The 25,583-nt window shown below is 43.9% G+C and overlaps 1 protein-coding gene across 4 annotated transcripts in view; it reads left to right on the forward strand.

The window, feature by feature from the left end:
* Nucleotides 1–25,583, forward strand: part of LOC132391065 (zinc finger MIZ domain-containing protein 1-like) — a 258,401-nt gene that overhangs the window by 137,565 nt on the left and 95,253 nt on the right. For 3 of the 4 annotated variants that reach the window (XM_059963774.1, XM_059963782.1, XM_059963793.1), the window contains 2 exons: nt 11,755–11,908; nt 23,172–23,289. In XM_059963774.1, coding sequence (XP_059819757.1) covers nt 11,755–11,908; nt 23,172–23,289 — 272 coding nt within the window. Of the gene's footprint in view, nt 1–11,754; nt 11,909–23,171; nt 23,290–25,583 lie in introns of those variants that run through there. The other variant, XM_059963801.1, reaches the window with a different exon arrangement.

Consider the following 25,583-nt stretch of genomic DNA (forward strand, 5'->3'; position numbering starts at 1 on the left):
CCACTGAGTGTACATGGGCTGGTGCAGCCACTTGCTTCAGAGCTGTGTTCCTGCCATCCTCTCTCCCCTGCATTTGCCCGGCATGAAGCAATCTTTTACATGCTCATTTTAGGAATTAATTTGTGACTTTGGTAGAGTTCCTTCACTGTGTTCCTGTCCTTTCTCAGTCGAACCCTCAAATGTTGTCAGCAGAGATGCATTATTGGCTCAGAGGCTGTTCAAGTTCAAGTTTATTGTCATTCATCTGTACACATGTACAGTATACTGTTTTAACGATATAAGGTTCCTCTGTGACCAAGACGCAAAATACAGTACATGTATCACATACTAATGTGAACCAATATTAACAATCGTGTTAACAGATAATAGAAAGAGTTACAAGTTGACATAAAGTGCATATGTGACAACTATAAATATGAAACAATATACGGCTGCTGGTGTTGTCATAAATAGAACATGGAACTATACAGCACAGTACAGGCCCTTCGGCCCACAATGTTGTGCCGACCCTTAAACCCTGTCTCCCATATAACCCCCCCCCCCACCTTAAATTCCTCCATATACCTGTCTAGTAGTCTCTTAAATTTCCTAGTGTATCTGCCTCCACCACTGACTCAGGCAGTGCATTCCACTCACCAACCACTCTCTGAGTAAAAAACCTTCCTCTAATATCCCCCTTGAACTTCCCTCCCCTTACCTTAAAGCCATGTCCTCTTGTATTGAGCACTGGTGCCCTGGGGAAGAGGCGCTGCCTGTCCCCTCTATCTATTCCTCTTAATATCTTGTATATCTCTATCATGTCTCCTCTCATCCTCCTCCTCTCCAGAGAGTAAAGCCCTAGCTCCCTTAATCTCTGATCATAATGCATACTCTTTAAACCAGGCAGCATCCTGGTAAATCTCCCTTGTACCCTTTCTAATGCTTCCATATCCTTCCTATAGTGAGGCAACCAGAACTGGACACAGTACTCCCAAGTGTGGCCTAACCAGAGTTTTATAGAGCTGCATCATTACCTCGCGACTCTTAAACTCTATCCCTTGACTTATGAAAGCCAGCACTCTATAAGCTTTCTTAACTACCCAATCTACCTGTGAGGCAACTTTCAGGGATCTGAGGACATGTACCCCCAGATCCCTCTGCTCCTCCACACTCCCAAGTATCCTGCCATTTACTTTGTACTCTGCCTTGGAATTTGTCCTTCCAAAGCGAACCACCTCACACTTCTCTCGGTTGAACTCCATCTACCACTTCTCAGCCCATTCCTGCATCCTATCAATGCCTCTCTCTAGTCCTTGACAATCCTCAACACTATCCACAACACCACCAACTTTTGTGTCATCTGTAAACTTGCCAACCCACCCTTCTACCCGCACATCCAGGTCATTAATAAAAAAACACAAAAAGTAGAGGTCTCAGAACCAATCCTTGTGGGACACCACTAGTCACAACCCTCCAATCTGTATGTACTCCCTCCACCAAGACCCTCTGCTTTCTGCAGGCAAGCCAATTCTGAATCCACCTAGCCAAATTTCCCTGGATCCCATGCCTTCTGACTTTCTGAATAAGCCTACCATGTGGAACCTTGTCAAATGCCTTAATAAAATCCATGTAGATCACATCCACTGCACTAACCTCATCTATATGCCTGGTCACCTCCTCAAAGAACTCTATCAGGCCTGTTAGACACGATCTGCCCTTCACAAAGCCATGCTGACTGTCCGTGATCAGACCATGATTCTCTAAATGCCCATAGATTATAAGAATCTTTTCCAACAGCTCTCCCACCACAGACATAAGGCTTACTGGTCTATAATCATCCGGACTATTACTACTACTTTTTTTGAACAAGGGGACAACTTTCGTCTCCCTCCAATCTTCCAGTACCATTCCCGTGGTCAACGAGGACATAAAGATCCTAGCCAGAGGCTCAGCAATCTTTTCCCTCGCCTCATGGAGCAGCCTGGAGAATATTCCGTCAGGCCCTGGGGACTTATCCATCCTAATGTATTTTAACAACTTCAACACCTCTTCTCCCTTAATATCAACATGCTCCAGAACATCAACCTCACTCATTTTGTCCTCACTGTCATCAACTTCCCTCTCAGTGGTGAATACCGAAGAGAAATATTCATTGAGGACCTCGCTCACTTCCACAGCCTCCAGGCACATCTTTATCTCTAATCGGTCCTATCTTCACTCCTGTCAACCTTTTGTTCTTCACATAATTGAAGAATGCCTTGGGGTTTTCCTTTACCCTACTCACCAAGGTCTTCTCATGCCCCCTTCTTGCTCTCCTCAGCCCCTTCTTAAGCTCCTTTTTTGCTACCCTTTATTCCTCAATAGACTTATCTGATCCTTGCTTCCTAAACCTCATGTATGCTGTCTTCTATCACCTGACTAGATTTTCCACCTCACTTGTCAACCATGATTCCTTCACCCTACCATTCTTTATCTTCCTCACCGGGACAAATTTATTCCTGACATCTTGCAAGAGATCCCTAAACATCGACCACATGTCCATAGTACATTTCCCTGCAAAAACATCATCCCAATTCACACCCGCAAGTTCTAGCCTTATAGTCTCATAATTTGCCCTTCCCCAATTAATTTTTCTTGTCCTCTCTGATTCTATCCTTTTCCATGATAATGTTAAATAATGTGTATTGTGTGGTAGCCAAGCTTTAAGAGCTCTCTGTCTATGGGAAGAAGCTGTTACCAAGCCTAACAGTCTTTGTTCTTAACTGGGTCAGATGACCTGCAACTCTGGCCGTCCTGTTTCCTGACCGATATGCAATGCTCTGCAAAGTCAGTCACCTGGTACTTTGTTCTGTGCTCTGAATGGTTGCAATAATTACAAAGTTTAAATATAATCACGGGAGAATCTGCCGATGCTGGAAATCTAGAGCAACACGCGCACACCCAGGCGGAGAGACACACACACAAAATGCTGGAAGAACTCAGTGGGTCAGGCAGCATAAACAGTCCTGGTGAAAACGTTTACTGTTTGTTCCTTTCCATAGATGCCGCCTGACCTGCTCAGTTCCTCTAGCATTTTGTGTGAGTAGCTTAAAATAAAGATTTATTTCTCATTTGTACGTCGTAATATCGAAACAAGCTGGTGCTGCAGGATCCTCCCCCTCACCGCTGCAGAAGGTGGAAGGACCTTGTAGTCTCTGAGTTGGACACTGCAATGATTGCAGTTCCTCGTGTGGTGTTTGGATCTCACTAACCAAACTTGTGGTTGGAAGGTGGGCCTCAGCTTCTAACCCACACACATGGCAGCCAATTAGTCTACCACCCAGCATTGGGTTGTGGGGCCAGTAGGAGGGAGTCCGCGTGGTCACAGGTAGAACACACAAACTATGTACCACCTTCCCCTCTCCTCACCAACATTTTCTCTTTCCCTCTCCCCCCGACCAGCATTTTCTCCCCCACCCACATTTTCTCCCTCTCCCCCTCTCCACCCACCCCCTCTCAAAAGCCTGAAAGCACATACCACCAGGCTTAAGAACAGCTTCTATCCCGCTGTTAAAAGACTATTCAACGGTTCCCTCGTACAATCCAGGATTAATGTAAAGGAACCTTTAGGAGACAGTGATCATAATGTGATTGAATTCATCCTGCAGTTTGAGAGGGAGAAGCATAAATCACATATATCAGTATTGCAGTGAAATGGAATTATAGAGGAATGAGAGAGGAGCTTGCCCAGGTCGATTGGAGAGGGATGATGGCAGAACAGAGGTGGCTGAAGTTTCTGGGAATATTTCTCAAGGTGCAGGATAGATATGTCCCACAGATAGTTCTCAAATGGCAGGGCTGGGCAACCGTGGCTGATAATGGAAGTAAAGATTACATAAAAGCCAAGGAAAGGTAGAAAAAGTGAGAGGGAAGTTGGATGTTTGGGAGGCTTTTAAAATCCAACAAAAGGCAACTAAAAAGCTATAAGAAGGGAAAAGATGAAATATGAAAGCAAACTAGCTAAATAATATAGAGCAGGATACTAATCTTTTTTAGTTATATAGTGAGAAAAAAGGAGGTGAAAGTTGATATTGGACCACTGGAAAATTATGATGGTGAGGTTGTAATAGGGCTCATAGAAATGGCAGATGAACTTAATAAGTACTTTGCTTCAGTCTTCACTGTGGAAGACACTGGCTGTGTGCCAGAGGTCAGTGAGTGTCAAGGAGCAGGAGTGCAATTTCCTATTACAAAGGAAAAAGTGCTAGGCAAACTGAAAGGTCTTAAGGTGGATAAGTCACCTGGACCTGATGGACAACATCCCAGAGTCCTGAGACAGGTTGCTGAAAGGATAACAAATGCATTGGTCATGATCTTTCAAGAATTGATTCTGGCATGGTCACGGACAGCTGGAAAATTGCAAATGTCAGTCCACTCTCTAAGGAGGGAAAAAGACAAAACAGAGGTAATTATAGGTCAGTTAGCCTAACCTCAGTGGTTGAGAAGGTGTTGTTGTCCATTATCAACGATGAAGTTTCAGGGTTCTTGGAGACTAATGATAAAATAACTCGAGGTCAGCATGGTTTCTGTAAAGGGAGACTTTGCCGTACAAATTTATTAAGGATTCTTCGAGGAAGTAACAAGCAGGGTGGACAAAGGAGAGGCAGTGGATGTCATTTACTTGGATTTTCAGAAGGCATTTGATAAAGTGCCACAAATGAGGCTGCTTAACAAGATTAAATCCTATAGCATTACAGGAAAGATACTGGTAGGGATAGAGGAATAGTGACAGGCAGGAGGTAGCGAGTAGGAATAAAGGGGGCTTTTTTTTTGGTCGACTGCCAGTGACTATTAGTGTTCCTCGGGTCAGTATTGGGACCGCTACTTTTCATGTTGTTTATCAGTGATTTAGATAGTAGTATCAGTGGCTTTGTGGCAAAGTTTGCGGATGATATGAAGATAGGTGGAGGGGTAGGTAGTGCTGAGGAAGCAATGTGATTGCAGCAGGACTTAGACAAATTGGAAGAATGGGCAAAAAAGTGGCAGATGGAATACAGTGTTGGGAAATGTATGATATGCATTTTGGTAAAAGGTACAATTGTGTGGACTACTATTTAAGTGGGGAGAAAATTCAAACATCAAAGATGCAAAGGGATTTGGGAATCCTTGTGCAAGATTCCCAGAGGGTTCATTCACAGGTTGAGTCTGTGATAAGACAAATGCAATGTTGGCATTTATTTCACAGGGAATAGAATATAAAAACAAAGAGATAATGCTGAGCCTTTATAAGACCCTAGTCAGACTGCACTTGGGAGTATTGCCAACAGTTTTGGGCTCCATATCTCTTTGGGTGTTTTGTGATTGGAGTGAGTCCAGAGGAGGTTCATGAGGATGATTTGGGGAATGAATGGGGTTGACATATGAGGAGTGTTTGGCAGCTTTGGGCCTGTACTCACTGGAATTTAGAAGAATGGGTACGAATCTCATTGAAAACTACGGAATGTTGAAAGGATTAGATAAGGTGGATGTGGAGAGGATGTTTCCTTTGGTGGGGGTGTCCAGAACTAGAGAGCACAGCCTCAAAACTGAGGGGTGGCCTTTTAGAATAGAAGTAAGGAGGAATTTTTTTTTTAGCCCAAGTGTGCTCTGCGGAATACTCCGTCACAGATTGTGGAGGAGGCCAGGCCTGTGGGTATATTGAAAGCAGAAGTTGGTAGCTTCATGATAGTTTGAGGCATCAAGGGATATTGTGAGGACAGGTGTATTTGGTTGAATGAGATCCGGGATCAGCCATGAAGAAATGGCGGAGCAGACTCAATGGGCTGAATGGCCTAATTCTGCTCTTGTGTCTTATGTCTAATTGGACTTTCAAAATGTTTCTCGTTATAAATTTGTGCCTTATTATTGTCTGCCTGCACTGCACTCTCTCTTTGATTGTAAGTATTCTCTATTTTTAATATTTTCAGTTGTACTAGTACACTGATCTGATAGATTGTGCACCAAAAGATCCAAACAGTGAGGTAGTGTTCAGGGGTACATGGACCATTCAGAAATCTGATGGTGAAGGGGAACCAGTTCCTAAAAGGTAGAGTGTGGGTCTGCAGCTCCAGTTCCTCCTCTGAGTTGGCAGTAAAGAGAAGAGGCCGTGTCCTGAGTGGTGTGGGTCCTTCGTGATGGATGCTGCCGCCTTGAGGAATTGCCTTTCGAAGGTGCCCTCAGTGGTGGGGTGGCTAGTTCCCACAGCAGCTTTATTCTATCCTGTGCATACCAGATAGTGATGCAACCTGTGAGGTCACTCTCCACAGTACATCCGTCGAAATTGGCTAGTCTTTGGTAACATACTGAATCTCCTCCAATTCCTAATGAACTATAGCCGCTGTCTTGCCTTCTTCGTAACTGCATCGATATGTTGAGCCCAGGATAGATCTTCAGAAATACTGAAAGCCAGGAACTTGGAGGTGTTCACCCTTTCCACTGTGGGCTCCTCAGTGAGGCTGGTGTGTTCTCCCAACTGTCTCTCCCTGAGGTTTCATTGAGCAGGCGCGGGATTGGTGCTACCTCTGCGTGATCTGCCTGCTTTGTATGGGATCAGGCTCAGAACCGTTCAAAGGATAATTGTCGCAGGCATGTTGTAATGCCCTATTCGGTTTAACTGGAGATTTCATATCTCAGGGCTCAGTCCTCTATGACGGAAGTGTATCTGAACTTCAGGGCTGCATGTACCGGAACCAGCACATCAAGGGAACAGGATGTTCTTCTGTGTGCGTAATTACTTTGTTTTTACAGTAATGACTAATATTTAATGTAAGCATAAAGCTGGACGAAACTAGCAAATGCTTTACTTTTTGGATTGTCTACTTGGATGAAAAAGAATGTGTTGTAAAATCTGTAAATATAATGTATACTCAATGGCCAGTTTGTTAGGTACAGGATTGGAACCCCGTCTGGTCTTCAGCTACTGTAGCCCATCCACTTCAAGCTTTGACGTGTGTTCAGAGTTGCTCTTCTGCACACCACTGTTGTCACGTGTGGTTATTTGAGTTACTGTCAGCTTGAACCGGTCTGGCTGTTCTTCTCTGACCTCCCTCATTAACAAGGTGTTTTCTCCCGCAGAAAGTTTTTCACTTTTCACAGCGTTCGCTGTAAACTCATATGTTTGTTCACTTCAAAACATTAACCCATGCAAAGGAAGACATGGGAGTACTGAAATGCAGGTCTAACTTTGTGTTCACTTTAAGCGAGGTGCGCGTGTATCACATGGTAGCGTGATAACATATGCAATTCACATATTTATACATATAACCTGTAGTGAATTATTTAAATGAGAATGCTTAAACAATATATATAAGATTACTCAAACATTACTTAAGTATTGAAAACACAGCTCTCTGGACTGTTGTACTGGGAAATCACAGGAGATTCTCAAACCACCCCATCTGGTACGAGCAATCATTCCACGGTCAAAGTCACTCAGATCTCATTTCTCACCCATTCTGATGTTTGGTCTGAACAACAACTGAACCTCTTGACCATGTCTGCAAGCTTTTATGCGCTGAGTTGCTGCCACATGATTAGCCAATTAGACATTTGCATTAACGAGCAGGTGTACCTAATAAAGTGGCAGTATTTGGAGCCTTGGAAATGGGGCATTTGTTTCCATGTTTCTTGGCGGTGTTCTTTTTTTCGAGTGTTTAATTGAGTGAAGAATGAGTGACCCGTGCCCCCCTTCTGCCCCGTGTTCTGGGCAGCATACCGTGTTCTGCTCTGACAGAGTTAGTATGTAGGATGACCTGAATGTGCCTGGGATAACAGGATGTGATGGAGGAGGACATGAAACCTGTCCTTACCAATGGCTAAGTTGATGTGGCCCAGAGGGAGCTGCAATTACTTCAGGGAACTCAGTCCATGGTGTCAGCCTGACCCCATCTGGTTCTGCCTGGTATGTAATCTTCCCAGCTTTCCTTTCCTATCTTCTAGAGATTTCCTTGAATCCAAAATTTTTAATCCAGCTAAAATTTCTATTCTAGCCTCGCTCCAACTAGAGGTGATGGGCTTAAGCACGAAAGGTGAAATATTTAAGCTGAGCCTCGGGGAAATTGAGGGTGGAATGAGCTGCCGGCAGATGTGGTAGGTGCACGTTCAATTGCAGCAATTGAGAGAAGTTTGGATTAGTACATGGATGGGAGGGCAGTTGTCCTGGTGTGGGTCAATGGGAACCTGGCAGAGAGACGATTCATCTCGGACTAGATGGGGCAAAAGGCCTGTCTCTGAGCTGTACTGCGCTATGACTTGATGTGACAAGTGTGACAGCGTAGTGCTTAGCCTAATGGTTTACAGCGCCGGCTGTAAGATAAATTGGGGTTCAATTCGCGCTGCTGTTTGTATGGCGTTTGTACATCCTCTCACCCCTCCTGTGACTGTGTGGGTTTCCTCTAGGTGCTCCGATTTCCTCCCACAGTCATCCCAAAAGACATGCGGGTTAGTTAGATGCGGGCTTGCTGTGTTGGTGCTGAGAAGCACGGTGACGTGTCCCTTGCTGGAAAATGTCCCTTCTACCATTATCTGCCTTTGTTCTGGGGTCAGTAAGTATTAACTGATCACTTATCAGGCGGCAGAGGGGTAGAAAGTTTTCCTAAAATGTTGAGTGCCTGTCTTCAAGTTCCTGTAACTCCTCCCTGATGGTAACAATGAGAAGAGAGCATGTCCTGGGTAGTGGGGATCCTTAATGATGGATGCTGAGGCGCCACCTTTTGAAGGTGTTCTTGATGCTGGAGAGGCAAGTGCCCACGACCGAGATGGCTGAGCTTTTAACCCTTTTCCGATCCTATCCATTGGCCCTTTCAATAACAGACGGTGACACAACCAGGAGGCAGATGGTGCATCTGTAGAAATTCTTGGAGGCGTTGGAGATGCCGAGGCCTTTCCTCCTTGACCCCATGTTTTCTCTTTAGCCATTGCTGGTACCTTCTTGATTAATGAAGTAAAGGAGGATCTTTGTGCACCTGTATATATACAGTGCAGTAAATCGGTTCAAATTCCATCTAGTCACAGTGGTTACAGTACTGCAGACCGTGGGATCACTCAGGCAGAATCAATAATGACGTGCAGAAGTGTTGCATTTTGCAAAGTTAAGCTGGGGCTGGATGTGTTCGGTAATTAGCAGGGCCCTGGGGGTGTTGTAGATTCAGATACATTGAAGAATGCAGCACATTAACAACCAACGTGACCTCGGGTTGTACTGGCCGCAGCCTGCAAGTGTCAGCATGCACTCTAGTGTCAACATAGCATGCTCACAACGCTCGGCAGAATAACAACAAAACAGAATAACAACAACATAAATGCCAGAACACAACAAAACAGAAGGGCCTCGCCTCGAAATGCCAGCCGCTTTTTCACCTCTATAGATGCTGCCTGATCTGCTGAGTACCTCGTTGCTCTGGATTTCCAGCATCTGCAGAATTTTTCATGTTTATAATATGCAGAATCTCTTGTTTATTTAATATTTCAGTTACATTTGATTAATCTTGTGTGTGCATGTGTGTGTGTATATATATTGATTAAGCTTGTTACGTACCCGTAATGGGTTAAAAAGAACCAGCAGAGATGGACACACCTGGAGTCTGAGTCTTCCGTTATAAACTCTACTTTATTAGTAACTACGTGATAAAGTAATATAAAATGGGTTAAAGTAATTAGGTTAGCAGAGTATATGTATGTATATATATAGTTGAGTAAATAAGGTTCCCAAGCTTTTCCCAGCTCAGGTGATTGGGTGATACAGTCTTACGGTGGTATATAAGTAATCAGTTCAGTTCTGGAATTTGATTTGAGTAGAGTTGGAGAGAGAGAGAGAGTTGGTTTGTCTTCCCGATGCCAATCCTCCACGTTGTCCTCCTGCTTCCAAAACTTACCTAAAGTCACCACTTGTGACCACAGGAAGTGGAATGCTGGTCTTCCACAGTGAGCTATCAACCCAGGTGAGGGTTAAACACACCGATAGCTCCCCACCGGTCACTCCTTTGTCCACCCTTGTCTTGGGCACACAAAGCTCACCAGTGTCCTCCTTGCCCCTGGCATCGTGTGTCTGATTAAGAAGTCAACTGACCTTGCATATATCTCAGTAGTGCGGAACACCAGCTGTCCATCATATAGCTCTGCCTTTCAGTTTCCAAGGCCAACTCACAGACTTTCTCTCTCTCCTTGCTGCTGAATTAGCACACAAGCTGTTCGCTCCCTCTCTCGTTTAAAGGAAAAGTCCACTTTAGAAAAATCCTTCAGATCTCATCACAAGCTTCATTTAAATAATTAATTATGGATTAAATGTAGAAATAATTAATAGCTGGTGTTGTGGATAATGAAGTAGGTTTTCAAAGCATGCAGAGAGACATAGGCCAGGTAGAAGAGTGGGCTGAAAGATGGCAGATGGAGCTTAATGCTGATAAGTGTGAGGTGCTACATTTTGGTAGGAATAATCAAAATAGGACATACATGGTAAATGGTAGGGCATTGAAGAATGCAGTAGAACAGAGTGATCTAGGAATAATGGTGCATAGTTCCCTGAAGGTGGAATATCATGTGGATAGGGTGGTGAAGAAAGCTTTTGGTATGTTGGCGTTTATAAATCAGAGCATTGAGTATAGGAGTTGGGATGTAATGTTAAAATTGCACAAGGCATTGGTGAGGCCAAATTTGGAGTACTATGTACAGTTCTGGTCACCAAATTATAGGAAAGATGTTAACAAATTAGAGAGAGTACAGAGAAGATTTACTAGAATGTTACCAGGGTTTCAGCACCTAAGTTACAGAGAAAGGTTGAACAAGTTAGGTCTTTATTCTTTGGAGTGTAGAAGGTTGAGGGGGGACTTGATAGAGGTATTTAAAATTATGAGGGGGATAGATAGAGTTGACGTGGATAGGCTTTTTCCATTGAGAGTAGGGGAGATTCAAACAAGAGGACATGAGTTGAGAGTTAGAGGGCAAAAGTTTAGGGGTAACACGAGGGGGAACTTCTTTACTCAGAGAGTGGTAGCTGTGTGGAGCGAGCTTCCAGTAGAAGTGGTAGAGACAGGTTCGATATTGTCATTTAAAGTAAAATTGGATAAGTATATGGACAGGAAAGGAATGGAGGGTTATGGGCTGAGTGCAGATCGGTGGGAGTAAGCGTTCGGCACGGACTAGAAGGGCCGAGATGGCCTGTTTCTGTGCTGTATTGTGATATGATTATATATGGTTGAATACATGAATTGTGAATGCCATTCACTACCACATGATATGTTTGCGCTTTGCTTAAAGTAAGCACAAAGTTAGACCCAGATCCAGTGTCTTCCTTTGAATCAGTTTAATGTTTCCAAGTTACAAAACATAATGCTGTTAGCAGCAGTTTATGCCAGTGTGGTGTGTAACCTCATGTTCCCTCACCATACTCCTCATTTTAGCCTTGCTATCAAGCCAGGAGATCAGTCCTGATTTACTGCTGAGTGCTGGGATCCATAGAAGGCATACATAAGGATGAGAGAAGTTACCCATTGCATCCATAGGACAAGTCTACTCGGAGATGGCCAAAACTCAATAGCCAAATAGCCTCTTACTATGATATTTGTGACTCCTTTGTTCTGATCCTCGTGACAAGTGTCCACGTTTACACACAAAAGCAATTACAAAGTGTTGCTGAGCTTAGAGTGTTGAAGTTGAGAAGCCGCGTCTCATTTCTGATTTATTCAAGTGTTGCACATAAGGAAGGTTTGGTTTTGTGTTCCATCCAGTATTTACTGACTTTGCCCTTTGTCTCTTACCCAGCACTGCTTACCTCATGGTGTGAGGATTTGGGTCGACTCCTCCTCCTGAACCATCAGAAGAGCCTTCCAACCCATTCCACTGCTAAATTCCCCTCACAGCCCCCCATGAACTCGATGAATCCCATGAAGTCGTCTCTTCCACCCACTCCTCACAGGTAAGTTAGTTTGCAGATGATATTAACATTGACGGAGCTGTAGATGGTGAGGGAGGTTAATCCAGATGAGTGTGGGTTAGTGCATTTTGGGAGGCCATTCATTGGCAAAGGATACAGTAAAGGATCAGGACCCTCAATGGGACTGGAGTACAGAGGGATCTTGTGGCCTGTAGCTCACTGAAAGTGACTACACAAATGGATAACGTGGTTAAGGAGAAATGAGGCATGGTTGTCTTCATTAGTCAGGACACTGGGTAGAAAACTTGGGAAGATAAGATGCACCTGCTTGCAACTCAGGACTGGCCACATTTGGAGTATTGCAGAGACACTTGGTGCCGGGAATCAGGCTGGCTCGCTGAGTTCCAGCTTTCTGTGTGTGTTGTTCTGGAGTATTGTGCGCAGTTCCAGTTACTGCACTAATGCAAGAAGTGGAGGCTTTGGAAAAGTCCACATGGAGAATATTATTTATAAGGAGAGGTTGGAAAAACTTTGGTACTTTTTGGCTGAGGGGCGACCAGTACATGTCCATTGGCTTCATGTGAGAAAGGGAATACAGTCGGTCCTCCTTATCTGTGAGGGATTGGTTCTGGGACCCCTCGCGGATACTCAAGTCCCTTTATCAACCTGTCTCAATGCGGTGGACCTTCGGACCCAGCGGAACCCCAGACCTGTCTGAGTATGGTGGACATTAGGACCCGGTGGTAGAGCTCTGAATCCACAGTGTTTCTGTTCATGAAAATGATCATGATCGAAAATAAAGTGGAAATAATAAAGCGATCGGAAAGAGGTGAAATGCCATCGGTCATTGGAAAAGCATTAGGCTATAGTCGGTTAACGATCGGAACAATTTTAAAGGATAAAGTGAGAAAGGCCCTGCCCCGATGAAAGCTACAATTATTACTAAGCAACGCAGTGGTTTAATTATTGGGTTTTGGGATTTTGGGTTTTTGATCCTCCCCATCAACCAGATACGGATAGAGAGCATGCTCGAGCGATCTGTCACTGGATCGAACTCAGGAGCTTCCGTTCCTGAGCCCAGTGCTGAAAGTGTTTATATGTGTTTTATATGCATAGAAAGGTAAAATATATACCATACACTAAGACAAATGTTCGACTAACTGATGCTAAATAATACCGGATGTACGTGTTCCGACTTACTTAGTAAAAGACCTTCTGATTTTTTTCAATCCCAATCCACAATAACCTATACACATCCTCCCATATACTTTAAGTCATCTCTAGATTACTTATAATACCTAGTACAATGTAAATGCTATGTAAAATAATTGTTGTACTGCATTGTTTAGGGAATAATAACATGAAAAAAAAGTCTGTACGTGCTCGAACAACAAGTGCTGGAAGAGCACTTCCGGGTTTTCTTGATTAGCAGTTGGTTGAATTCGCGGATGCGGAACTCGCGGATAAGGACTGTATTCAGGAGAGATTTGCAATATGTGTTTTTTCAGCAGAGAATGAAATGTGTTAACTTTTTTTGAATTTAGAGGTCTAGCACGGTAACAGGCCCTCCCAGCCCAACAAACCCACACAGCCCAATTACACCCATGTGACCAATTAATCTGCTAACGCTTTGGAATGTGGGAGGAAACTGGAGCACCTGGAGGAAACCCACATAGTTATGGGGAGAATGTGCAAACTCCTTACAGACAGACAATCCAACCAGGGTTGCTGGTGCTGTAATAGCATTATACTAACCACTGTTAGCGTGCCGCCCAAGTTTGGGATGCACTCTGGGTAGTTGATAGAAACAGATATGGTAGTGAGGTTTAAGAGACATTTCAATAGGCAGGGAATGAAGGGAATTGGACCTTGAGTAGGCAGTGTTGTCAGCAGAGACATGGTAGACTGAACAGCCTGTTCTTGTGTTATCCTGCTCTTTTTTTTAGTGTTAAGTACATGTTGCCGTGAAATGAACTACAAACATTTGTAAATCCCTGGTACAACTTGAGTAAACACCATCACTACTTTGAACTGTGCTATAATTGGGGTACTTGCATGTTAAGGTATTCAGAACTCCAAGTTCAAGCAGTTGCACCTGGCTGGTATTTCAACATCTGTAACGCCCCCTGTATTGGAATTGGTTTATTATTGTTACATATATCGAGAAACAGTGAAAAGCTTGTCTTGCATACTGTTCCTACAGATCATATCAGTGCATTCAGGTAGAACAAGATAAAACAATAATAGAATGCAAATATCTACTGAAAAAGTGCAGAGCAGGCAAACAATAAAGTGCAAGATTATAACAAGATTATCAGAAGTGAGGCCAAGAGAATCAGAACCTTGAAGAAGGGTCTTGGCCTGAAATGTCGACTGTTTATTCATTTCCATAGACACTGTCTGACCTGCTGAGTTCCCCCAGCATTTTGTGTGAGTTGCTTTGGATTTCCAGCATCCCAGACTTTCTTGTATTTGCCTTTTGTATGTTTTCCTTTTAATCCTTAATGTATCTATGGGTAAAACTTGATGAGTTGCTGTGCAATGGGCTGAATACTAATGTGGTCCCATGTGATTTTGGGCTTTCCAAATCCACTTCAGCCTTGTTCATTGGTGAAAGGGACTAGAATCTTAGTAAGGTTTGCCTGAATGTTATATTCTGTCTTTTTTTTGTGCATGGTGATAACACCAAATCTTGGTCGGCAAAGCAAGTGAAATTAAGAGATTCTGTTCAGTAAATTGCTGATGCTGTAAGTCTAGAGCAACACACAGAAAATGCAAGAAGAATTCAGTAGGACGGGTAGGAAAGGAATAAAGGGTCGATGTTTTGGGCGAGTCTCTGTTCCTTTTCTGTAGATGCTGCCTCACCTGCTGAGTTCCTCCACCATTTGGAGTGTTAAGTCGAGAAAATTTTTCCTTGAAGGAATCACAAGTTATTGTGGTTTCCCTACTTAGAAGCAAGGGATCATGACCAACACATTTACATGTGGTGATTACAGGAAGGCCTTACAGATACCATGTACCTCTATGTTAAAGGTCTGTAAAACCCGAGTTAGACCGCACTTAGAAAATCGTGTCCACTTCTGGTCTTGTTATGGAACAGATGTGGAAGCTTCAGAGTGGATACAGAGGAGCTTTACCGGGATGCTGGCTGGATTAGAGAACCTCTCATGAGGAAAGGTTGAACAAGCTTGAGCTTCTGTCTTTGGAGCAAAGAAAGATAAAAGGCTACTGACAGAGGTGATAAGATAATAAGAGGTGTAGATCACGGTGGAAATAGCTAAAACCTGTGTGCATAACTTTTAAGGTTTGTGGAAAATATGGGGGGAGGGGGTGGGTCGGTTTTTTATACTCAGAGTGTGTGTGTGTGTGTGTGAAACACCCTACTGGGGTGGCGGCAGAGGCAGATACATGAGGCGCATTTAAGAAACTCAGAGATGGGCACATGGATGAAAGAAAAATGGAAGTCTAGGTTGGAGGCAATGGTTAGATTGATCTTAGAATAGGTTATAAGGTTGTTACAACATTGTGGTATCGGGGGCCAGCTGGTGGTGTAGTGGCATCAGCGCTCAACTTCAAGGCAGACGGTCCTGAGTTCAAACCCAGCTGGGTCCCATCCTGGCCAGCAGTAGAAAGGCCTGGCAATCCTTACCTTGCCATGAAGAGTCAAGTCCGACTCTTAAGTCGAGTCTTAACGACCGAACAACAACAACAAACAGTTCTGTACTGTTCCTTGGAAATTACATGACAGGAGTATGAACGTTGCTCTAGGTGATTATGGTGTGATGTATCAGGCTTCGTGTAGAACCATACTGTCCCTCCATCAACCCTGTAGAGCAGACCAACCATCAGCATCTTTGCAATTCATTTTTTGGGACACAGAGATTCTGCAGATGCCTGAGATATTGAGCAGCACACAAAGTGTTGGAGAAGCTCAGCAGGTCAGGCAGTATCTAACTAGTTCCTCCAGCATTGTGTGTGTGTGTGTGTGTGTGTGTGTGTGTGTGTGTGTTTATGTGTTGCTCATTTTTATGGGATGTGAGGATTATTGCCCATCTGTTTCTTCCTTGAATTGATTGGAATTAAATTTATTTAAAACTTGCATCCATCCCACAATGTGAAGGAGTAAAAATCGTTGCCTTATGACTCTGTCGCAATGTACCTACTTGTGAATTTATTAGTTAATGGGTTGTACAGAGAAGCTGTCCCTTACACTGTTGGTCCTGGGTTTAATGCTGAGGTACCATTTGCCAGACGGAAGTAGCTGAAACAGTTTATGGTTTGGGTGACTGGTGTCCCCGATGATCTTCCAGGCCTTCTTTATGCCCCTGCTGAGGTAAACGTCTTCAGTGGAGGAAAGTTCACATCCACAGATGAGCTGGGCTATCCGTACCACTCTCTCTGCGGTGCCCAGTGATCAAGGTTGGCACAGTTCCCGTACCAGGTAGTCATACAGCCAGTCAGGATGCTCTCACTGGTGTCCCTGTAGAAGGTCTTGAGGATTTGGGTGCTCACGGTGATGATCTTCAGTCACCTGATGTGGAAGAGATGCTGTTTGATGTTTGAGCAGAGGATGTGGAGTTTCCTTCTTCAATCATTATGGTTCTGGTGAAGGTGCTCCCACAGCACTGCTGAGGACAGAATTCCAGGATTTAGAAGGATTGAACCAATGGATATTACATTCCCAAATCGGAGAAGGATGCTAGTTAGAGGGGACTTTCAGGAATGGTCTTCTCATGAGCATGCTGTCCTTGCCCTCATTTGCAGTTGAGGTCATGAGTTTGGGGGATGTTGAATGACTTTAGTTCAATTTTTGTTTTTTTTTATGGAGATACATTCCCATTCCGATATGTCCATCCTTGGCCTCCTCCACTGTTGTGATGAGACCACATTTAGGTTGGAGGAACCACACCTTGTATTCCGTTTGGGTGGCTTCTAACCCGAAGGCATGACCATTGATTTTTTTGAGCTTCTGCTACTGCCCCCCCTTCACCATTTCCTATCCCCTTTTCCCTCTCTCACCATATCTCTTTACCTTCCTGTTGCCTCCCTCTGGCGCTCTCTTCCCCCCCCCCCCCCCCCACAAGTTTTCTTTCTTCCACGGCCTTCTGTCTTTCACCAATTTACTTCCCAGCTCTTTACTTCATCCCTCCATCTTCAGGTTTCTCTCTTCCCTCCCTCCCCCCAGCCTTTCAAATATACTCCTCAGCTTTTCTTCTTCCTGCCAAAGGGTTTCGGCCGAAACATTGACTTTATTCTTTTTCTAGATGCTGCCTGGCCTGCTGAGTTCCTTCCGTATTTTGTGTGTGTTGCACAATTTGTCATCCTTTTGCACGTCGGTTGTTTGTCAGTCATTGCTTGTGTATAGTTTTTCATAAATTCTATTGTACTTTGTTTTCTGGTGAATGCTTGCAAGAAAATGAATCTCAAGGTAGTATATGGTGACATCTATGAACTTTGTTAATAAAAATTACTTGGACTTGGAAAGTACATGCTCTCTGGATGCAAAAGGGTAATTGTGGTGATTGACATGTCCCTCTTACACAGAGTGGTGAAGCGTAATTCATATTGAGTATGATTAGCTCTCTTCGATAAGCAGCACAGTGTGTCTCTTCTGCCTCATAATTATCTGACTTCGCTCTCATTACCCATCATCCGTGAAGACCAGGAAGGAATACTTCTCATTGAAATATCCTACTGCCTGAATTGCTAATAAATTCGCTCTGCAGAGGAAGTACTTCCTGCAGCAGTGGGTAAAATTCCACCTACCCCAGAACATACTGGTGCAATTCTGCTCTGCCATCAGAGAGAGCATCCGCACATCAGCCACCACTGTCTGGTCTGGTGCAGCATCCCCCCACAGTATACAAAAATTACCACAAACTGTCGGGTTAGCAGAAGGGATCATTGGCTGCAGTCTACCATCACCGCGGGGCTTGTAAGTGTCTCGGACAAACAAGTGGGCAGGAAAGTATCATTGCTGACACCACCCACCCTGCTAACTACCTTTTCAAAAAGCTGCCACTGGGAAGCACTACAGGGCTGATAAAACAAAAACTTTACATCTTAAAAGCTTCGTTCCCGAGACAGTTAATCTGGTCAACCATTCTACTTAGATCCCCACAGCCCCCTCTATTACTTTGGTCACAGTACTGCACTGTGAACACTTTTAACCATTTTATATAACGCTGTTCATATTATAAATACGTGCTGGTACTTATGCACATTTAATTCCATATCCATACTTTAACCTCAAACTTATAGATGTAATTCTTTATAATAATAATATTTGTTGGATGTCGCGCCAGCGCGCACAGCAAATTTCTAATACATGTAAATGTATATGATGAATAAAGTTGATCCTTGGACCTTTGAGATCTCTGAGAAAACACAGCAAGCAATCGTGGCCATGATCTTAAACAGAATGCATGAGGAGTTCTGGTACATATTCCCACAATACTACACTGCCAAGAAGTTTTATTAACTTTAAGTAGATTGTTCAACAGGCAGGATGTAGAGCTGGGTAGAGGGCAGGAGATGTGTATTGAATTGAATTGACTTCATCTCTTGCATCCTTCAGGTACATGAGGAGTAAAAATCTTTACATTGTGTCTCCATCTAAATGTACAATCATAGTAATTTATAATAAATAGAACAGCCAATGTGATATAGAGTACACTCAAGTCAGTGTGAGTTCATCAGTCTGATGACCTGGTGGAAGAAGCTGTACCGAAGCCTGTTGGTCCTGGCTTTTATGCTGTGATACCGCTTCCCGGATGACAGCAGTGGTTGGGATGGCTTGGGTCCCCAATGATCCTCTGGCCCCTTTTTACACACCTGTCCTTGTAAATGTCCTGAATCATGGGAAGTTCACACCTACAGATGTGCTGGCCACTCTGCAGAGTTCTGCGATTAAGGGAAGTACAGTTCCCATACCAGGCAGTGATGCAGCCAGTCAGGATGCTCTCAATTATGACCCTGGAGAAGGTTCTTGGGAGTTGGGGGCCCGTACCAAACTTCCTCAACTGTCTGAGGTGAAAGAGGTGCTGTTGTGCCTTTTTCACCACACAGCTGGTGTGTACGGACCACGTGAGGTTCTCGGTGATGTGGATGCCGAGAAACTTGAAGCTGTTTACCCTCTCAACCCTAGATCCATTGATGTCAATAGGGGTTAGCCCAGGGGTGGGCAAACTTTTTGACTTGAGGGCCACAAAGGGTTCTAAAATTTGACAGGGGGGCCGGACCAGGAGCAGATGGACGGAGTGTTTTGGTAATACACCTCATAAGAGAAAATAAAATATCATGGGATATGTAGAAAACATGTGCTTTAATTTCAATTGAAAATGAACAAATGCATTACAACAAAATATCTGTCTTTGAAGTCCCATGGTATTTAGCTATTTATTGAAATGTCTTTTAAAACACTAAAAATTAAATGAATAAAATACAGCTTTTTTTAATAGTAACAGTTATTATTTTAAAGCACTGAAAATTCTGTTATCCTTCAAGATATTATCATCATCACTCTCCTCCTGCCTGTCTTTATTTCAAAAACGGTAGGAGATGGTCTACTTGTCCTGCTCCTTCTTATTCCCTGTGCCAAAACTCAACAACAACCTGCACAATGACAGAACAGTGAGAGCGCGCCAATATGAGGAGCTCTGTGCTCGCAAATCCCCGCAGGCTATCTCCCTTAGCCGGAACGCTGGCTAATTGTGAGCCGCTTCGGATGTGCCAGGAAATGGGTCGCCACAAGGTCACAAAGTAAAGCGCAAATGTGGAGTAATATGCTGCACCTCAACAAAGGTCAATGTATATAGAGTGTGTCATCTATTGGGAAAACGCCAGAATTGCGGGGAAAAAACGTTAACAAGGTTTATTAATATAATTTCATCAAGTTCTGCGGGCTGGATTAAAAAGCTTAACGGGCCGCATATGGCCCGCGGGCCGTAGTTTGCCCATGCCTGCGTTAGCCTTCACCATTCCTCCTGTAATCCACAACCAGCTCCTGTGTTTTTGTGACATTGAGGGAGAAGTTGTTTTCTTGACACCACTGTGTCAGAGAGTTGGGGGGGGGGGGGGCGGCAGAGTGGGGGAGAAGCAGTGATATATTAATTCAACCAAACTTTATATTGATGAAGTATCTCATTGAATCAAGCTACAATTTTTATTATTTTACTTCGTCCAAGTTTGACAATTTGAAAACTATTTGGTAATTTTAAATTTTTGCTGTAATTATCTATGTCCTTTAATGTGCCTGTGTTGGAAACCATTTATCATGAAATTACATCCAGATAATGCCTGTCTTAATCTATCAATACCTATCCTTTCCAGCAGAATCTCAAGACATCATTTTGATTATGCAGATATAACCTTTTTTAAGCTGTTTAGAGTGAAGTTCAACTAACTTAACTAATATTCCAGAGGATGGTTTCACCTTTTTCTAGTAATATATGACAGATCTTCACCATTTGATGCTTAGTATAGTTGATCAAAACCCAAGACCAGTTAAAGCCTGAATTCAAGGTAATTTCCAAGGACAAGACCCAAGTTTTGAGACAGGTTGCGCATTGTATTCTGCCCTCCATCTCACCTGGTGTAATTTGATACACAAGAATGCAGAAAAACTACATTCAGTGGCCAGTTAGGTAAAAGAGAGCACTTCGGTATGGTCTCCTGCTGCCATAGCCCATTCACTTCAAGGTTCGTCATGGTGTGCTTCCAGAGATGCTGTTCTGCACACCACTGCTGTAATGTGTGGTTATTTGAGTGACTGCCAGCAATAACCAGTCTGGCTATTCTCTTCTGACCTCTCTCATTAACAAGGCGTTTTCTCCAACAGAACTGCTGTTCACAGCATTCTTTGTAAACTCAGGAGACCGTTGTGCGACCAGCAGTTTCTTAGATACACAAACCACCCCATCTGGCACCAACAATCATTCCACAGTTAAAAGTCACTTAGAGCACATTTCTTCCCCATTCTTTTATTCGGTCTGAGCAACAACTGAACCTCTTGACCATGTCTGCATGCTTTAATGCACTGAGTTGCTGCCACATGATTGGCTGATTAGATATTTGGCTCAACGAACGGGTGTACCTAATAAAGTGGCCAGTGAGTTTACAAAGTGAGTGTGTAAAAACCATAGAAGCAGATAAATAATTGAGTGGAGGAGAACAAAGGAATGGGTTACAGATTGCAGATGACAGATGAACACACGTACACTGTGCTGACTAGGGCAGCATCACTGGGTGGGGAGGGGGAAGAATTAGTGATGTATGTTAGGTTAAAACCCGGCATCAATGGACTGCAGTAGCTGGGATCTGGAGTATCGTAGACAAATCCTTTCTCTCCCCCCACCCCCCCGCCCGCCCCCAAACAGATGCCTTGCAACCTGCTGAGTTCCTCTAGCTGATTGCTTATAGCTCCAGATTCCCTCCAGCATCTGCAGTCTTTCCTGTCTCTGCAGGGTTCTCTTACCTTTCAGAATCTCAGGCCCATGTGGAGTTACCCTGCCGTCCAGCTACAAAGCGAAGCTCCAATTTTGATTCGATAAACAGATATTACCACGTTGATTTATTTATGCGGTAGGGGAATTTGAAGCGCCAGCTATTTCCAATTAGGAGAGGAGATTTGTGTTTACCTACTGAGAACAGGGTTTGTGTTGCTGGAACCGTTTCTTTTGATTTCCATTCATGGCAAGTGAGGGAGGAGACAATTACTTCCTTGGCTCACTCTGGATTTTGCTGCCTCACCTACTATATGCTTCTTGATTCCTTCATTTCAAATACAGGCTGTTACCTGGTTAGTGTAGTTGCGTGAATGAAGTCACTGGAGAAAAGTACTGGTAGCCGTGAAGTAGCCTCTTTATTCGACAAAAGATACAACAGGCATCATATGGAGACGCTTTCAGTAGAAAGGTCTGTTTGGCCCATTGTTGGGCTCGATGTTTTACATACTAAGCATCAAAGATCAATTCCATATTTACAATGCATCCACAATGATTTCTTTGAAACTACACACAAACTTCACACCTTCCGACTTACACCCACAGCACAGACATCCAGTGAATTTTAATCAGCATCGTCTGGTCTGGGATTCAAATATTTTAGCAACCGATTGTTCAGAGCTGCATTTTAAATCAAATCTACTATTTATATTCAGATTTAAAGATTGGTGGCTGATGTTATTTGCTAATTGTAAATGTGCTAAGCCCAGAAAACACTCAAAACAGTTAGTTCAACATGAAGTAACAGAACCCATAGCTCAGTAATAGATCTCCACAGATTATTCGATTAAAGAGTACTGCTGACCACTGGCATGATGGGGCCATTCTCAGGTTGGAGGGGCAATACCTCATGTTCAGTCCGGGTAGCCTTCAACATGATGGCACAAAGGTTCAAGGGGGATGTGAGGGGTAAGGTTTTTTTACTCAGAGAGTGGTGGATGCCTGGTGTGGTGGTAGAAGCAAATACATTAGAGGCTTTTAAGAGCCATTTGGATAAGCATGTGAAGGTGGAGGGATACAGACGAGGTGTAGGTAGGGCGGCTTAGTATTTGGGTGTTCTTGTTTTTTTATCTGGTTTGGCACAACTTTGTGAGTTGAATGGCCTGTCCCTGTGCTGTACTGTAATACGTTCGGGTCATCTCTTTTTCCTTCCCCCTTCTCTCTTCTCCCGTTCCCCATTCTGGCTCCCTACTTAACCTCTTCCCTTCTCCTCAGGTGCCCACCACCTCGTCCTGCTGCCCCTTCTCCTTCCCTCTCTCCCGTGGTCCACTCTCCTCTCCAATCAGGTTCCTCCTTCTTCAGCCCTTTACCTTTTCCACCTATCACCTCCCAGCTTCTCACTTTATCCCCCCTTCCCCCCAACTCTCCCCACCCACCACCTCTCCCAACTGGCTTCACTCATCACCTTCCATCTTCCTCTTCACCCTCCACCCTCGCCCTCCCTCCTTATTCCTGCTCTTTTCCCCTTCCTTCCCGGTCTTGATGAAGGTTCTTGGCCCCTAACATTCCCCTCCATAGGTGACGCTCACCTGCTGGATTCCTCCAGCATTTTGTGGTGTGTGTTACTCTGGATAATAGATGCTGATTATTACGTTAAAGTGGTTTGGGGATCTTTTTTTCATTGTGCAATGGACAGAGATGAGCGTGACTAAAAGTGAACGATGAAGGTTGCATTTTCATAATCCTCCGAGTGCTAAATGTAAGCACGTTGTTTTTTTTTCTGTCTCTTTTTAATTGCAACACGAGAGAGCCAACGTTTGCGGCCACACTGACAGCTGCTGTCTTTTCCCTTCCTTCCTCAGTGATGGGTCATTCACATACAGTGATTCTGTTTCTTGGCAACAGAACACCAATCAGCCTCCAGGTTCGCTCTCTGTGGTAACTACAGTGTGGGGAGTCAATAATCCATCTCAGAGTCAGGTAAAATTCATTCCATTTCTAGGGTTGCCTCGATATTTGAACTCTGTTCGGCTCCTGCTGCCTGTGCGGTAATTCCAGCGCATGACGCCACAGGCACTCAGGGTTGTGTCCACGGTGTGGGAGGAAGTGAGCGCGTAGCTTTTCTTGCCACTCCACTAAATGTGGTTGCAATTTTACACCTTTTGCCTCTTTTTGTTCGCGCTCTCTACTGAGAAGACCGGTCTGTGAATTTGGGAGCATGAGGCTGCACTAAACCGACCTCCCAGTTTCTCCTCTGCGTGGAGGTTACATCATTTAACATAGACTATTACAGTACAGTACTGGCCCTTTGGCTCACGATGTTGTGCCAACCTTTTAGCCTACTCCAAGATGATTCTAACCCCTTCCCTCCCAGATAACCCTCCATTTTTCTTTCATCCCTGTGCCTACATAAGTGTTTTTTAAATGCTACAAATGCATCAGCCTCTACCATCACCCCTGGCAGGGCCTTGTACAAATCCACAACTCCGTGTAATACCGCTGACATCCTCCCGTACACTTAAAATTATGCTCCCTTGCATTAGCCAAGGAAAGAAGTCGCTGGCTATCCGCTCAATCTGTGCCTCTTATTGCCTTGTATAGCTCTATCGAGTCAACTCACATACTCCTTTGCTCCAAAAAGAAAAGCCCTTTCTTGCTCAACCTTTCGTCATAATCCAGGCAGCATCCTGGTAAATCCCCCGTGCGCCTTCTCTACATCCTTCCTGTAATAGGAATGTGGAAGCTTTGGAGGAGACTATTCAGGATTTCCATAGAAATAGGATTAGACCTTAAAGAACTCCCAGGTACTAATTCTGTTCTTCTTTCTGCATGGGACAGACCTCAGACCATCAAGCATAGGAACAAAACTAGGCCATTCAGCCCATTGAGTTTGCACCCTTACTCGATCGTGTCTGACTTACTATCCCACTCAACCCTATTTTCCTGCCTACTTCCCATAACCTTTGACACCCTAACTAATTTTGAACATCTCAGGTTTCACTTTTAAATATAAACACCACACTTATCAATATGCTTATTATGTGATTGACCAGGATTATTTTAGCAAGGATTTAAAAGATCAATTTCACTACTGAATGGATTAAAAAGCAAAACCACAAAGGCAATAATCTCTAGATTACTAAGAACAGCCTGCAACTTGGCATCGGATCAAACAGATTGGAGCGTTTGGAGGACGGTGTGGGAGATGGGGTTTCAGTTAGTAGAAACTTGCACCATTTCTGAGGGAAGAGAATCACTGTGTTGAGGCAGTTTTCTCCCATAAAACATAGGAGTAGAATTAGGCCATTTGTTTCATCGAGTCTGCTCTGTCATTCCATCATGACTGATTTATTACTCCTCTCAATCCCGTTCTCCTGCCTTTTCCCTGTAACCTTTGACACCAAGATGAATCGAGAGCCTCTCAGCCTCCACTTTAAGTAAACCCAATGACTTGGCCTCCACGGCTGGCTGTGGCAATGAATTCCGCAGATTTACCACCCTCTGGCCAAAGAAATTCCTCATCATCTCCAATCTAAATGATGTCCCTCTAGTCTGAAGCTGCACCCTATGGTGCTAAACTCCCCTGCCCCCCCCCCCCCAACATCCTCTCCGCATCCACTATCTAGGCCTTTCAACATCCAGTAAGTTCCAATGAGATTCCTGCCCCCCCCCACCCCCGTCGTTGTTCTAAACCCAGTGAGTACAGACCCAGAGCTTACAATTGTTCCTCATACATTCAACCTTTTGTTTGTAGGACCGTTCTCATGATCCTTCTCTGGACCCACACATCTGAGACAAGGGGACCAAAACAGCTCACAATACTTCAAGTACGATCTGACCAATGCCTTGTAAAGCCTCAGCATTACAACCTTGTTTTCATTTCTAAAAGGTTCAGTGTAGTCCTCTTGAAATGAATGCTAACATTGCACTTGCCTTCCTTATCACTGACTCAACCTGCAAATTAATCTTTAAGGAATCCTGGTCTGAATCTCACTGAATCTGTAGAGAGACTAAATACCAGAGGGGGGGGGTAAAATTTGGGTGAAAGAAAATTAGTATGGACAAGGTAGCAGAGATGTCAGGAATGATAAGCAGAATATGATGGAAAGAGAGGGGTGTCTGGTGATAACAGTGTGTGAGGTCAAACCAGGTACGAACAAAAAGTTAAAAAAATAATGGTTCTGTCTGAATGAACAAAATATTAGTGTCAGGAGTTGATGGTCAATAGAATAGTGATAACAGGATATGATTCAATAATCGTGTGCTTATAGATC

The sequence above is a fragment of the Hypanus sabinus genome, chromosome 1 (genome assembly GCF_030144855.1).
Source record: "Hypanus sabinus isolate sHypSab1 chromosome 1, sHypSab1.hap1, whole genome shotgun sequence".
Classification (NCBI taxonomy): Eukaryota; Metazoa; Chordata; class Chondrichthyes; order Myliobatiformes; family Dasyatidae; genus Hypanus; species Hypanus sabinus.